General features: G+C 43.8%; 1 protein-coding gene across 1 annotated transcript in view; it reads right to left on the minus strand.

Annotated features, from left to right (window-relative positions):
* FHOD3 (formin homology 2 domain containing 3) overlaps positions 1 to 13,544 on the minus strand; it is a 507,831-nt gene that overhangs the window by 342,135 nt on the left and 152,152 nt on the right. Inside the window, exon 4 of the mRNA XM_006150579.2 lies at positions 890 to 957. Within this exon, the coding sequence (XP_006150641.1) occupies positions 890 to 957 (68 nt within the window). The remainder of the gene's footprint in view (positions 1 to 889; positions 958 to 13,544) is intronic.

The raw sequence follows: 13,544 nt of genomic DNA on the forward strand, positions 1-13,544 counted from the left end.
GTGGTGAAACGGGGAACTCTACACTGCTGGAGGGAATGTAAATTGGTCCAGCCACTGTGGAGAACAATTTGGAGATTCCTCAAAAATCTGCAATAGAACTACCATATGATCCAGAAATCTTACTCCTAGGTATCTACCCAAAGGACAAAAGAATACTTAATCAGAAAAGTGCTTGCACATCGATATTTATTGTGGCACTATTCACGATTGCTAAGTCATGGAACCAATCCAAATGTCCACAATCAGATGAAAGGATAGAAAAACTGTGGCACATATACTCTATGGAATACCATTCAGCAATAAAAAAAAACAACAAAACCTAGGCTTTTGACAGAAAGTGGAAAAATATGGAAGATTTACTGCTGAGTGAAGCAAGCCAGGCTATGAAGGAGAGACATTGTATGTCCCCACTTAATATATATCAAGTGTCCACACACTATGACTAAAACTGATTGAATAAGGGATATAGTAATACATAGTATATGGCTGTGTGTGTGTGTGCGTGCGTGTGTAAAAGAGTAGGGTCTGAGGAAGGACATTTAGAAGAAAAATAGGAAGGCAAAGCATTAATGGGTCAAAGAAATGTGGTATGATCTGTTGAAGATATTTTATTGTTTTATCAACTGGACTGGCGAGAAATGTTCACTTGTTGAAATATTCACTTTGTAAGCTAAATAATGTGACTGTATAAAAAAATGAAATAAACTTTCTTTAAATAAAATAAAATAAAAAAATAAAAGTTCAAAGAAAATACTATCAACTGATATTCTGGCCTAATTTATATCATAATCTAAAATGACTTCCTCTTTGTAATAAGTACAAGTTTGTGTGTAGCTAATCCCAAAGCCATGCAAAGGCAGGAGGTATAGATGCTTTTTCTTCCCTTTACCTGGAATATCTGCTTCAGAGAGAAAAGGGCCCTTCTTAAATCTCGTCCAGTAGAGTTGTACAGTTTCTCTGAAATTAAAAAAAATACAACATTTCAAATTAATTAAACTGACTCAACGGAGGGTAAAATCAGAGAAAACATGAAATATAAGAGAACTTTCAGTAGAAGGGTAACTAAAACATATCCATTCCATTTAGAATACAGACCTCACCCCCAGCACAGAATGAATATCTATGTCTAGAACAATTCCTAGATTTGAATCCTCAGTCTCCACCCTCTCTCTTTCCAGATCTCTATTTCTACCTCTTCACAGATATTTCTACCTTATGGCCCACTTACCCAAGAAAAAACAACACAGCCCTTGGAACCCCTCCTTCTACTTCACTCTTCCTTGGCTGTACAGCCTTTGCCTGTCAGACTCAGCCTTGTTAAAAGATGAGCCTGACATGAGAGCAGCAGTTGGTGTAATGACTATGCCGTTGGACTCCCATTTAGTTGACCACGGTTTAAGTCCCAGACCCGGTGGCTTAAACTCACACTAGACACGTGTGTGCATGCCTGAGATCCCTAGAGGGGAATGGAGGAGAAGGGGTTGCAGCGTAGCCCTACCCCCTGAGAGTTAATTCTCGCTTTCTATCTCTTTGTCTCTCTCCTTCTGGCAAGTGCACACGCTCTATAGCAAAAACCTCTCAAAAAAAAAAAAAAAAACAAACAAAAAAAAACGATGAGTCTGACACAGAACTCGTCTCCCAGAGGCCACCATGCAACAGGAGAGAGAGACAAGAATGCCCATTAGCTGGCACATGGGATAGCAGTACAAGGTGCTCAAGATGTGAGAGGAAGGGAGAGTCCAGTGCCTATGCTGTGGACAGGATACCCAGGAGAAGGATTCTACTCATCTTCCCAGAACCCAAGTCTAGACCTGAGCCAGGAAGTTCAGATACACAGGGCTGTGTTTCTGACACCATAGGCCAGACCTCACTGATAAAAATCTAACACGCATTTACTGAGCACCTGTAGGTGCTTGTGATACAGTAGTGAAGAGCGGAATTAGAAAGACAAACTAAGTCTGGTGTCCCGAGGTGGAGTCTTCAGGTATGATATTCTCATTCAGGCAGGACCCCCATGATTGAGTTCTGGGAGGTTTACAAGCAGAGGGGAGAAGGCCACATAAATACTGACCTTGTTCTGTTCTGCTAAAACTTCTGCCTTTGGGACCAGCAGTTGGCATAACGGCTATGTCGCTGGACTCCCATGTAGTCAACTGCAGTTTGAGTCCCTGACTCAGTGGCTTCAACTCATGCCGGGCGTGTATGTATGTGTGCCCAAGATCCCGAGAGGAAAATGGAGAAAAAGGGATTGTAGCGTGGCCATTCCCTCTGAGGGGTTATTTCTCGCTTTCTGTCTGTCTGTCTTTCTAGTGAGTACACATGCCCTATAGCTGAGAAAAAAAAATCTAAAAAAAAAAAAAAAAAAAAAAATTCTGCCTTCCACCATTTTGTAATGTCTTTAGACTTTCCAGTCACCTAAACTGTGAGTCATCAAGCCTCTCTCTTTATGAATACACTCAGTCTAAGGGACTCCTGTTAGCAATGCAATAATAGACTAAGACATGAAGCTTGCAGGTCCTCTCACCTTCCAACTTCGCCCAACACACTGTGTGGACTGTCCTAAGCTCCTCAGTCCCTAGAGAGGGGATTCCAAGCATGCCCACTTCCCGGAAATCAGACAGTGCAAAAGAAAGTAGAGTGCACGTGCAGAGTAGGAAGAGTTGCCAGGAGGCTACCCTAAACTAGCAAGAAGGCAGCTGCAGAAGCTTCTCCTGTATGTGAACTCAAACATCTTCCATAAGGTCACAAAGGTTCCCTTTCTCCTTGTTCCCCTCTGTTATGAACGTACTCCAACAGGTGTGGTACAGCCCCTGCCAGGGGAGAGTGCAGGGAGGAAGATGGTGCCTTCCACCCCAGACCCCATTAGAGAGCTCTAAGTCAGAGATTAGGGACAAAAGGAACCTGAGCAACTATGAAGTGACCTATGGATTCTTTCCTGGTGAATTTTTTTTTAAAAAACCAAACAGCAAAACTCAAAGCAGAAATATGGGGCTAAGATCAGGCTGACATGCTCAAGGGTTGCCATTCTCCTCTAGCTTTGAGACTGCCAGGTAGAAGGTATGCAAAGATATCCCCCTCCCCACCCACCTAGCACAGCCTCAAGGGGTAGCAACAACTTAAGAGAGCTCAAGCTGCAGAAGGTGCCCTGGGAGAAACAATACCTATTTCAGCAGCTGGAGAGAAGCTGGAGGCTGGGTGTGATTACACAACCCTTGTTTTTAGGACAAGCCTAGCTCTTGCTTGACCAACAAATGAAGGAAGGAATGTACATATTTATTCTCCCACTCCCTTCCAAATTAAATCTGCCAGGGGGTGCAATCATTTGTGTAGCATTGGCCTTTGAGTAAAGGGCAATTATGATCCTACATTTGGTGGGGACAAGGAGGTATAATCAGAACATTGTTTGGTAAAGGCTTTGTAACTGCCTTTCCAATCCTCTCTCCATGTGTCTTGCCTTTTAAGATGAACTATGTTCCTTTAATAGGCACAATTAATGTTTTACTCTCTAAACCAGCTTATAACAACCAGGAGCAGAGGGCAAACACTGAAGGCCCAGGGGGACTGTTCTTGCTTTATTGGAAAAATGCTCTTGGGGCTGAAAAATTTCAGTGCCCAAAAGCACACCCAAAGGGGTCTGGTGCTTCAAGCTCAGCAAAGAGCAGAAAGAATACAATTTCAATGTGTGGGGAATCAAAGACCAGAAGGTTCATTAGAAGTGAGAAAATCAAAACCAATTTACTTCAGTGAAAGAATGTGGGAGTAGAGGAACCCAAATCACCTTTGTGAAGAAGGAAAGTGGGAGAGAGAAAGATACCTCTAGAATATCATGCTTTCGGGCCCATAAAAATCACTGACTTGCAGACTACTAATTGCAGTACACCCGTCTCTCACCAAGCGTCAAACACATTAACCAAATGCTCAGTGGGAACACTTGGCCCCCAGCCTCTCTTCTGCTGGGGAAGACAGTAACTTTTCCTTTCCCCTTGGGCAGCTATAAAATACTTGAAGAGATTTACTCATTGGCAAAATGCCCATGCCTACATGTAAAACTCTGTACCAGCTACAGAGACCAGAAGTTTCACGATTTCTCAGGTGCAGCCATGCAAATGAGCTCATCTCACCTGCTGGGCATTTAGCTACGTGACATTTGCTCTTCAGACTCAGCAGTCAGAGAAAGCCAGGGAAGAACAGCTCCATGAAATGTGACCAAACTCAGCATGGCCCTGGGAGAGGCTTCCCCACTTCCTCCTCCTCACCCTGCCTTCCCCCGTATGCTAGGTCAGCTCCTCCCAGAGACACGCTCCCCTTCTTCCCAAACCCTTCTCTGTGGGTTCCTAGTATTCACCCACATAGAAACACTTGTAATGCAGGTGGAAATGAGTTTTGATGGTGTTGCATAAAATTTTAATTGCCTTTTTTTTGTCAACCCTACAAACCAGTCAATGTCATTAGTTTTTCCATACAGTATCTGTTTAAATATTCCCAACCTGTAATGATCATTTTGCAGTTCTACCCGCTCACTAAACTACAATCTTTTGACATTAGGGCCTGTGAATATCTTGCCTCTCTGTCTTCACCACCTAACACCTCGATAAATGATTAAATTACCAATTTGACTATGAACGTCATTAGAGACAGAGAAATATTACATATCTTCTAGATTCCCACTGCCCTCAAAAGTCTGGCCTGGCTGCACCTTTATAGGTTAGCCACTTTTTTTTTTTCCCCTGAGAGATTTTTGCTATAGGGCACATGCACTTGCTAGAAAGAGAGATGAAAAGCAAGAGATCATCCCCCAGAGAGGATGGATGCACCGCAATCCCTTCTCCTGCATTCTCCTCTTGGGATCTTGGGCATGCACATACACAAGCCCAGCATGAGTTTTAACCCGCTGGGTCTAGGATTCAAACCGCAGTCAACTACATGGGAGTTCGGCGACATAACTGCTACACTATCTGCTGGTCCCAAGGTTAGCCAATCTTAAGAACAGTCTAGAACCCTGCTTTCTGTGAATTGACCCAGCTCCCCGAAGACACAGCTCCAGTCTGCCATGTCCCTTTGGCCACACTACCAAAGAAGACAACAGCAACAACCAAAATAACGGTATTTATAACTGCCAACACTACTAAGCACCTAAGGTTTCTGAGAGGTGAATGGATAAACCAACTACAGTCTAGTCATATGGTATTTATTATTCAGTGATTTTAAAAAAATGAGAAACATGAAAAGACACGGAAGAACCTTAAATTCTCACTGCTCAGTGAAAGAAGTCAGCCTAAAAAAGGTGCCATCCGACATATACATAGCCAACTCTACAGTATGCTGTAAATGGAGACAGTAAACAGATCAGTGGCTGCCTGTGGGTCGGGGGAGGGAGGGAAGGATAAATAGGTTAGAGCACAGGAGGCTGTTGGGGCAGTGGAACTCTCATTCTGTATAATGCTATAATGTTGGCTAAAAGTCAAGATACATTAGTTACAACCCACAGAATTTATAACATAAAGAGTGAGCCCTACCGTAAACTACAGATTGTAGGGGGAGGGTGAGAGGAAAAGAATCAAGGGGAAAAAGAAAGAAGCAAAACATTTAAGGAACACAAAAGTGGAAAATTATCTGTTGGTGATAACATAGATGAGAATATCTTTAACCAGAATAACATGCAGTGTATTCATGCTGGGAAAATTCATTTTGTAAGTTATAATGATATACAGTAATTGAATTTATAAAAAATTTTAAAAATCATAATGTATCAATATTAGCTCATTAGTTGTCACAAATGTGCTTCATTTATGCAAGATATTAGTAAAGAGGGAAACTGAGGAAGAATGAGGGAGGATATGGGAACTCTGTACTTTTTGCTCAGTTTTTTCTGCAGAACAAAAACTGCTCCCCTAAAAAGTAAAAATTTACATCTAAAGGTAGGTCCACAGGAAGGGGGAAGCCAGAAGCCTGGGGCTTAACAGGGGTGTAGCTCTTTACAACTCTCTCTATACACACGCAGTCCAAAGCCCGGGACTGGGCATTTTCTGCCGTGAATCCTTATCTTTCCATGCTCACTTCCGTGATCTCCAGACACTAGATCCAACTCACATCCATGTTGGCTTCCCTGCAGCCCACGGCAGGGTCTGGCCTAGGGTAAATGCCTGGTATACATGACTGATGGTAGATGTTTTCTGGTTAAGGCCAGGAATCCATCAACCCACGATCTCTGAGGAAGGGGTCATGGATGGGTTTCAGGATTGTCCAAGGCTGCTCTGAGTTCCTACAGGAAGCGTACCAACAACTTCTAGGACACTGGCCATTCCAGGATGCTTCTTTGTAGCCCTTAGCAGGCAAATCAGACTCCTTCCTTCACTCACTGATCACTTTCCTGATAGGGCTATGCCAGACATAGGGATACAACCCCAGTTTTATAACGCTTGTAGTGGACAAGATGACTTGCATGTCATGGGGCTCAGGGAGATACTGAATTTAGCCCCCCACCCATAGAGGCTGCAAAAGACATTGAATTACACAGTTACGTGCACAGTTGTTTGTCATTACCAGCCTACCAAGTCCTACCCAGCTCCATACATTTTTAGGCTGGTTACCTTAGGAACCACTTCCTCATCTTCCTCATCTTCACTGAGGAGAGCAGCTCAGGTTGCTATGAACCTCCACCGTGGGGGTCAGACAGCGGTGACGTTCTAACTGTGACATTGTGCAAGGCAATGCCACATGGAAAGGTTCCCAGTTCAGAGAAGCCCTCCCTGCGCATGCCAGGCATACGTTTGCCCATGATCCAGGGCCAGCTGAAAGGGGCATGAACCACGGCATTGAGACCCTGTTGGGAGGATACTGCATCTCCTTCCCTCTGGGTATCACTCTCACTGATGTTACAAATAAATAAATACATTAGGTCATCAGCAAAGTCATGATGTGTTTTTCTATGCAAAAATTCATCATGATTTTCCCAACAAACCAATGTGTGTGTGTGTGTGTGTGTGTGTGTGTATCAATTCTCAATTAGTTCATTGTAACTCTTTTTCAGGGGGCTCTCTGAATTAGAGGGAGTAGGTTAGCTTTGGGACCCCAGTGAAGTCCATTTCCATCTGCTCTCATCTTTGTGTTTCCAAAACTGTCCCTTTTTCAAAGACAAAAGGTTCAGTGTCAGCCAAGCAGGCCACTTAATAAGTTGAAATTCTGTTCAAATATGTCTTTCTCCCCCATACCCTTGGCCTGGATCAAAGAATGGTAGAGAAAGAAAGGTCCTCAGAGACCATTCAGTCCTTTCACTGCCCTCTGCAAACACTCACTTGCCCATCCCCAGAACCTGTGCCCATGTGCCAAGAGGGGTCAGCACCTTGATACCATCCCTCTAAAAGGCTGCTGACGCAGGGTAATTGGATCTGAAACGGCAATCAGTGGTATGAAAACAGGTGACAAAGGACACTAACTTCTATATGTCCCTCCTCTGGCTCTACAGGTGTCTCTCTCTCTATCCTGAAATAAATGTGCCCACCCCACCTTCTCCCTCTTTTTCTGTCTATATTTCCTTCTTCCTTTGTTCTTTTCTCCACTAATTAGGAATTTGGAAAATCTTAAGATATTTACCTTATTCATAGGCTTTCATAACTCCATTTTTTAATTTTACAATTAAGTTGGAATGTTTGATTGTGTGCATTTTCTCAGGGTTACATGTATTTCTCCTTCTAGTTCCTCTTTTAAAAACAACAAAGACACATGCTGCCAAATCCATTTTGGTGAGCAAGGGGTGCCTTCCCCTAAGATAGCCAGGCACAATGGCAGTCACTGTTCTGCCCCTTAGGCCTTCACAGCCCCCTACTGGCAGGACACACAGAAAGGGAGGTTTCTGAAACAAATGAGCCCATTCTCTTTGTCTCTGTCTGTCTCTCTTCCTAAAAGCATCCAGAGTCCCTGGTCACATCCACAGAATATCATCCTTCTCAGCTGGGTGTGAGGCCCAACTCTGCTTTATTCTCCAAATAGAAAAAATTGGGGCACAAAAGCCACCTAGCACAAAGGCCTGAAACAAGCCACTGCCCCCTAGCCCAAGGACACACATCAGAAACCACTTCACTGTCTTAGAGGCCCCTGTTGCTGCCAGGACCCACCTAGTCTTGGCTTCTGCTAAGCATCCCACTCCCCAGCCTCAGCTCCTGGTCCTCTTTTCTCCCTATCTTCGGGGCAGTTTCTCCTCATCTGCACTCTTGGCTGGCAAAGGCCTCACCCTATACATGGTACCTGGGCCTCATTTGTACTTTGGCTTCCTACACCACTTGATTATGGCCTTGGGTAATACCACTATCCAGACTCTTAAATCCATATTGCATGTCAGAAGAGAATCCTCTCTACACTCAGTTTTCTTAGCAATGAAACGTCTTACAATACACACTGTCCCATAGTATGGCAAGTGAGTCCGGTGCACAGGGAGCCAGATCCCACGCAGCTAACCACAGTTCAAGTCCTGGCCCAGTTACTTGAAAAACACGCTGAGTTAGGCCAGTAGATGGCATGGAAGTTAAGGCACTGGATCTCAAGTGGCTGACTATACAGTTAGAGTTCCAGACCTGGGGGCTTGAAAATAATGCTAGGTGTGTGTGCATGAATGCCCAAAATCTCAAGGAGACAGGAGGAGAAGGGACTGCAGTGTGGCCATCTCCTGTGGAGGGTGATTTCTCACTTTCTTTCTCTTCCTCTCTCCTGTGATTTCTCACTTTCTCTCTCACATGCATGCACCCTATAACAAAAACAAAAGAAACCCAAAACACACTGAGCATATGTGCCTCAAATCCTGATGGGATGGAGAAATGGAAGAGAAAGGATGACAGCATGACCACAGCCCATCAGAGTGCTTTCTCCCTTTTCTCCTCTCTGGCAAGTGCACATACTCTGGCCAAAAGAAAACCAAACACGTTCCAGGACAGATGGTAACTCAGCAGTAACACCACTGAACCCTCGTGGGCAGACCCCAGGTTCACATCCTAGAGATTCCCCATGCATGGAAGGCCTGTACTTACTGGCGATTCAGAGCTAGTTGAGGCTACAGGAAGACTGTGGCATGAATATCCTATTGTGGTAGCTGTCTTTCTCTTTCATTAAGTAAATTAAACAAGCAAAAATACACATTCTGACATTCTGAAGTGACATGATAATTGATGAATGCTATAATGCATGTGGCACAGGTGCTCAGTAAAGACTACTTTTCCTTCTCTCTCCAACCCCTAAGCTTCAGTGACATTTCTAAAAGTATGGACAACCCAGTGCAATAGTGAGTACTAGGACTTCCTTGGGCACTGCCCCCCAGGGCTAGCCAGAAACCTCCGTCATCTGTCAGGTCTCCTAACCACGTAAGAGGTTGCCTGAACTTCAGTGCCCCGCCTGCGCCCTGGGGAAGTCTCTACAAGGCACCATCACTCCCTCAAAGAGAGGACCTCTAACTTCCTGGGGTCAATGGCTCTTGACCGGAAAATGTTCACCCTCCTTGTCCTAAACACTCAGAAAAAGAAGTGAATGTCAAATCCTTGCAGAGAAGATAAGGATCATCAACTGGGGTCAAAAGGGAACAATGTGGCATCAATCATGTCACCCAGCAGATGGAAAAACCCAGTACTTCTTCTGCACCACCCCATAGGGCCAGAGCTCTTCCTTGAAGCATCCTTGAAAAAGAAGAGCCATTAATCTATGACAAGTATCCTGTAATGCAAACAAAATTAAATCAGGGAAAAGATTTTGGGTTTTTAAAACAACTGTTCTAATGGGAGTTTACTCTCTAACTAGTGGGTGAGGAAGAACCACAGTAAAAGAATATACCATTGCACATAGAATTACCAGAAACTGCAAGACTGGAAGGTATAATAGCGGGGAGGGCAACTGTATGGAAGTTAAGGCACTGGATCTCAAGTGGCTGACTATACAGTTAGAGTTCCAGACCTGGGGGCTTGAAAATAATGCTAGGTGTGTGTGCATGAATGCCCAAAATCTCAAGGAGACAGGAGGAGAAGGGACTGCAGTGTGGCCATCTCCTGTGGAGGGTGATTTCTCACTTTCTTTCTCTTCCTCTCTCCTGTGATTTCTCACTTTCTCTCTCACATGCATGCACCCTATAACAAAAACAAAAGAAACCCAAAACACACTGAGCATATGTGCCTCAAATCCTGATGGGATGGAGAAATGGAAGAGAAAGGATGACAGCATGACCACAGCCCATCAGAGTGCTTTCTCCCTTTTCTCCTCTCTGGCAAGTGCACATACTCTGGCCAAAAGAAAACCAAACACGTTCCAGGACAGATGGTAACTCAGCAGTAACACCACTGAACCCTCGTGGGCAGACCCCAGGTTCACATCCTAGAGATTCCCCATGCATGGAAGGCCTGTACTTACTGGCGATTCAGAGCTAGTTGAGGCTACAGGAAGACTGTGGCATGAATATCCTATTGTGGTAGCTGTCTTTCTCTTTCATTAAGTAAATTAAACAAACAAAAATACACATTCTGACATTCTGAAGTGACATGATAATTGATGAATGCTATAATGCATGTGGCACAGGTGCTCAGTAAAGACTACTTTTCCTTCTCTCTCCAACCCCTAAGCTTCAGTGACATTTCTAAAAGTATGGACAACCCAGTGCAATAGTGAGTACTAGGACTTCCTTGGGCACTGCCCCCCAGGGCTAGCCAGAAACCTCCGTCATCTGTCAGGTCTCCTAACCACGTAAGAGGTTGCCTGAACTTCAGTGCCCCGCCTGCGCCCTGGGGAAGTCTCTACAAGGCACCATCACTCCCTCAAAGAGAGGACCTCTAACTTCCTGGGGTCAATGGCTCTTGACCGGAAAATGTTCACCCTCCTTGTCCTAAACACTCAGAAAAAGAAGTGAATGTCAAATCCTTGCAGAGAAGATAAGGATCATCAACTGGGGTCAAAAGGGAACAATGTGGCATCAATCATGTCACCCAGCAGATGGAAAAACCCAGTACTTCTTCTGCACCACCCCATAGGGCCAGAGCTCTTCCTTGAAGCATCCTTGAAAAAGAAGAGCCATTAATCTATGACAAGTATCCTGTAATGCAAACAAAATTAAATCAGGGAAAAGATTTTGGGTTTTTAAAACAACTGTTCTAATGGGAGTTTACTCTCTAACTAGTGGGTGAGGAAGAACCACAGTAAAAGAATATACCATTGCACATAGAATTACCAGGAAATGCAAGACTGGAAGGTATAATAGCGGGGAGGGCAACTGTAGATACAAATAGGTCACAGTTTTTGTGAAACAGATTTTAGCTCCTCTTACCACACAAATGAAATAACAATCTGAGATGGTACATATGCTAATCTTTATGTAGCTATATTTATCTCTGTATCTCATCTTGTAAACCTCAAATACACACAATAAAAATTTTAAAGTATATATGTGTGTGTGTGCATGCGCACATATATATATGCATATATATATATAAAATTGCATTTTTGCAATTAAGTGCAGCACACCTTTTTGTTATTGTTTAGAGAGATTTTTTTTTTTTTTTTGCTATAGGACATATGCACTCATTAAAAATTTTGTCCCAAGCATTTTAAATAAAGGAAATTCAACCTGCATTTCTGAACCTTATATTTAGTCAGTGTTTCTTGCTGAAACGAACCATTTCCCAGACAGTAATCTCCACCAAATAATAGAGTTACAGAGGAACAACATATAGAGAAGCGGGTGTGTGATTCCAAGCTACTGATAGGCAGTTACTTGATAGGGAAGTGGCACTGCACCCCATTTTCAAAGGACAACAGAGACTCCTAGGTCACCCACAAAGTATATTTCAGTTTCAAGCAATTCAAGTGGCCTTCAGACAGATGGAGCAGAGGTGTGGCTGCTCTGAGCACAGAGTCTGGTGGAAAGACCAGCAGCAGTGGCTCAGAAGCCTGGAGGTTTCACCATGGCCCAGACACTGCATACTTTCAGGCAAGACCCTTACTGTCTCCAGATTTCACTTTTTTTTATCTGCAAAATAAAAGGTGAACACAGTATACTGGTAGAATGGCTAATGATAAAAAGACGGGCCATGGGGCCAGACAGTAGCACAGTGGTAAAATGTGGCACTCTGCAAAGCCAACCTACATAGGCAAGTTCCAGGTTCAGATCCAGAGGCCTCCCTGGGTATGCCAGGGACACGTGTGCCTGGGATCTACGACAGGCTGAGGCTGGGGGAAAGTCATGACATAAGATTCTCTTATCTCACTTATAGAGAAAATAAATATGGCCATGGGGCCAAACAGTAGCACAGTGGTAAAATGTGGCACTCTGCAAAGCCAACCTACATAGGCAAGTTCCAGGTTCAGATCCAGAGGCCTCCCTGGGTATGCCAGGGACACGTGTGCCTGGGATCTACGACAGGCTGAGGCTGGGGGAAAGTCATGACATAAGATTCTCTTATCTCACTTATAGAGAAAATAAATAAACTTTAAAAAATAAAAAGATTGGCCATGGCAAATTAACCAGGACTTGGAGCAAATGGAGCCCAACCCCCTGTTTGTGGAATATAAGATGGTGTAGCCATCTCCGATTGTTTATTTTTTAATTATTACTATTTACATTTAATCACTGTACATCATTACAGCGTACAAGATGAATTTCCCCAGCAGCATGAATACACTGTATATTATTAGTCCAGTTCACATTATTACCATACACGTTACCACCTGCAGATAATTTTCCATTTGAGTCCCCTAAATGTTTTGCTTCTTTCATTTTCCCTCCCTCTCATCCTCCCCCACTTCTCATCCTCCTCTCATACTGCCTCTAGTATGCACAGTTGCTCTCCACATTTTTATACCTTCCAATCTTTTTTTTTTTTTTAAAGAGATTTTTGCCATAGGGTGCACGTGCTCACCAGAGAAACAGAGAGATGGAAAGTGAGAAATCACTCCTGGGGGGCGGGGGATGGCCATACTATAGTCCTTTCTCCTCCATCTTCCTCTCAGAATTTTCAGCATGCATGCACATGTGCCTGGCTTGAGGTTTTGTGTGTGTTTTTATTTTTATTTTTTTTTGTACAGGTTTTTGCTATAGGGCATGTGTGCTTGCCAGAATGACAGAGAGAGACAGAGAGACAAAAAGTGAGAAATCACCCCCTAAGAGGGATGGCCGCGCCGCAACCCCTTCTCTTCCATTCTCCTCTCAGGATCTTGGGCACATACACACACATGACCAGCATGAGTTTAAGCCACCAGGACTCGAACCACAGTCAACTACGTGGGAGTACAGTGACATATCCATTACACCAACTGCTGGTCCCCTGGCTTGAGTTTTAAGCCGCCGAGTCCAGGACTCGAACCATGGGTGACTATGTGAGAGTCCAGCGACATAACCATTACACCATCTGCTGGTCCCACCTTTCAGTCTCTCTGATTTTTTAATTTGTTATTTATTTTTTATTTATACATTTAGTCACTACACAGCACTTAGCTTATACAGTGGAACTGAAATATACACGTATCTCTTGATTGAGCAATCTCACTTCTAAAGCTTTCCATGGGAAAATGAACACTTACAC

The sequence above is a fragment of the Tupaia chinensis genome, unplaced genomic scaffold (genome assembly GCF_000334495.1).
Source record: "Tupaia chinensis unplaced genomic scaffold, TupChi_1.0 Scaffold000290_1, whole genome shotgun sequence".
Lineage (NCBI taxonomy): Eukaryota > Metazoa > Chordata > Mammalia > Scandentia > Tupaiidae > Tupaia > Tupaia belangeri.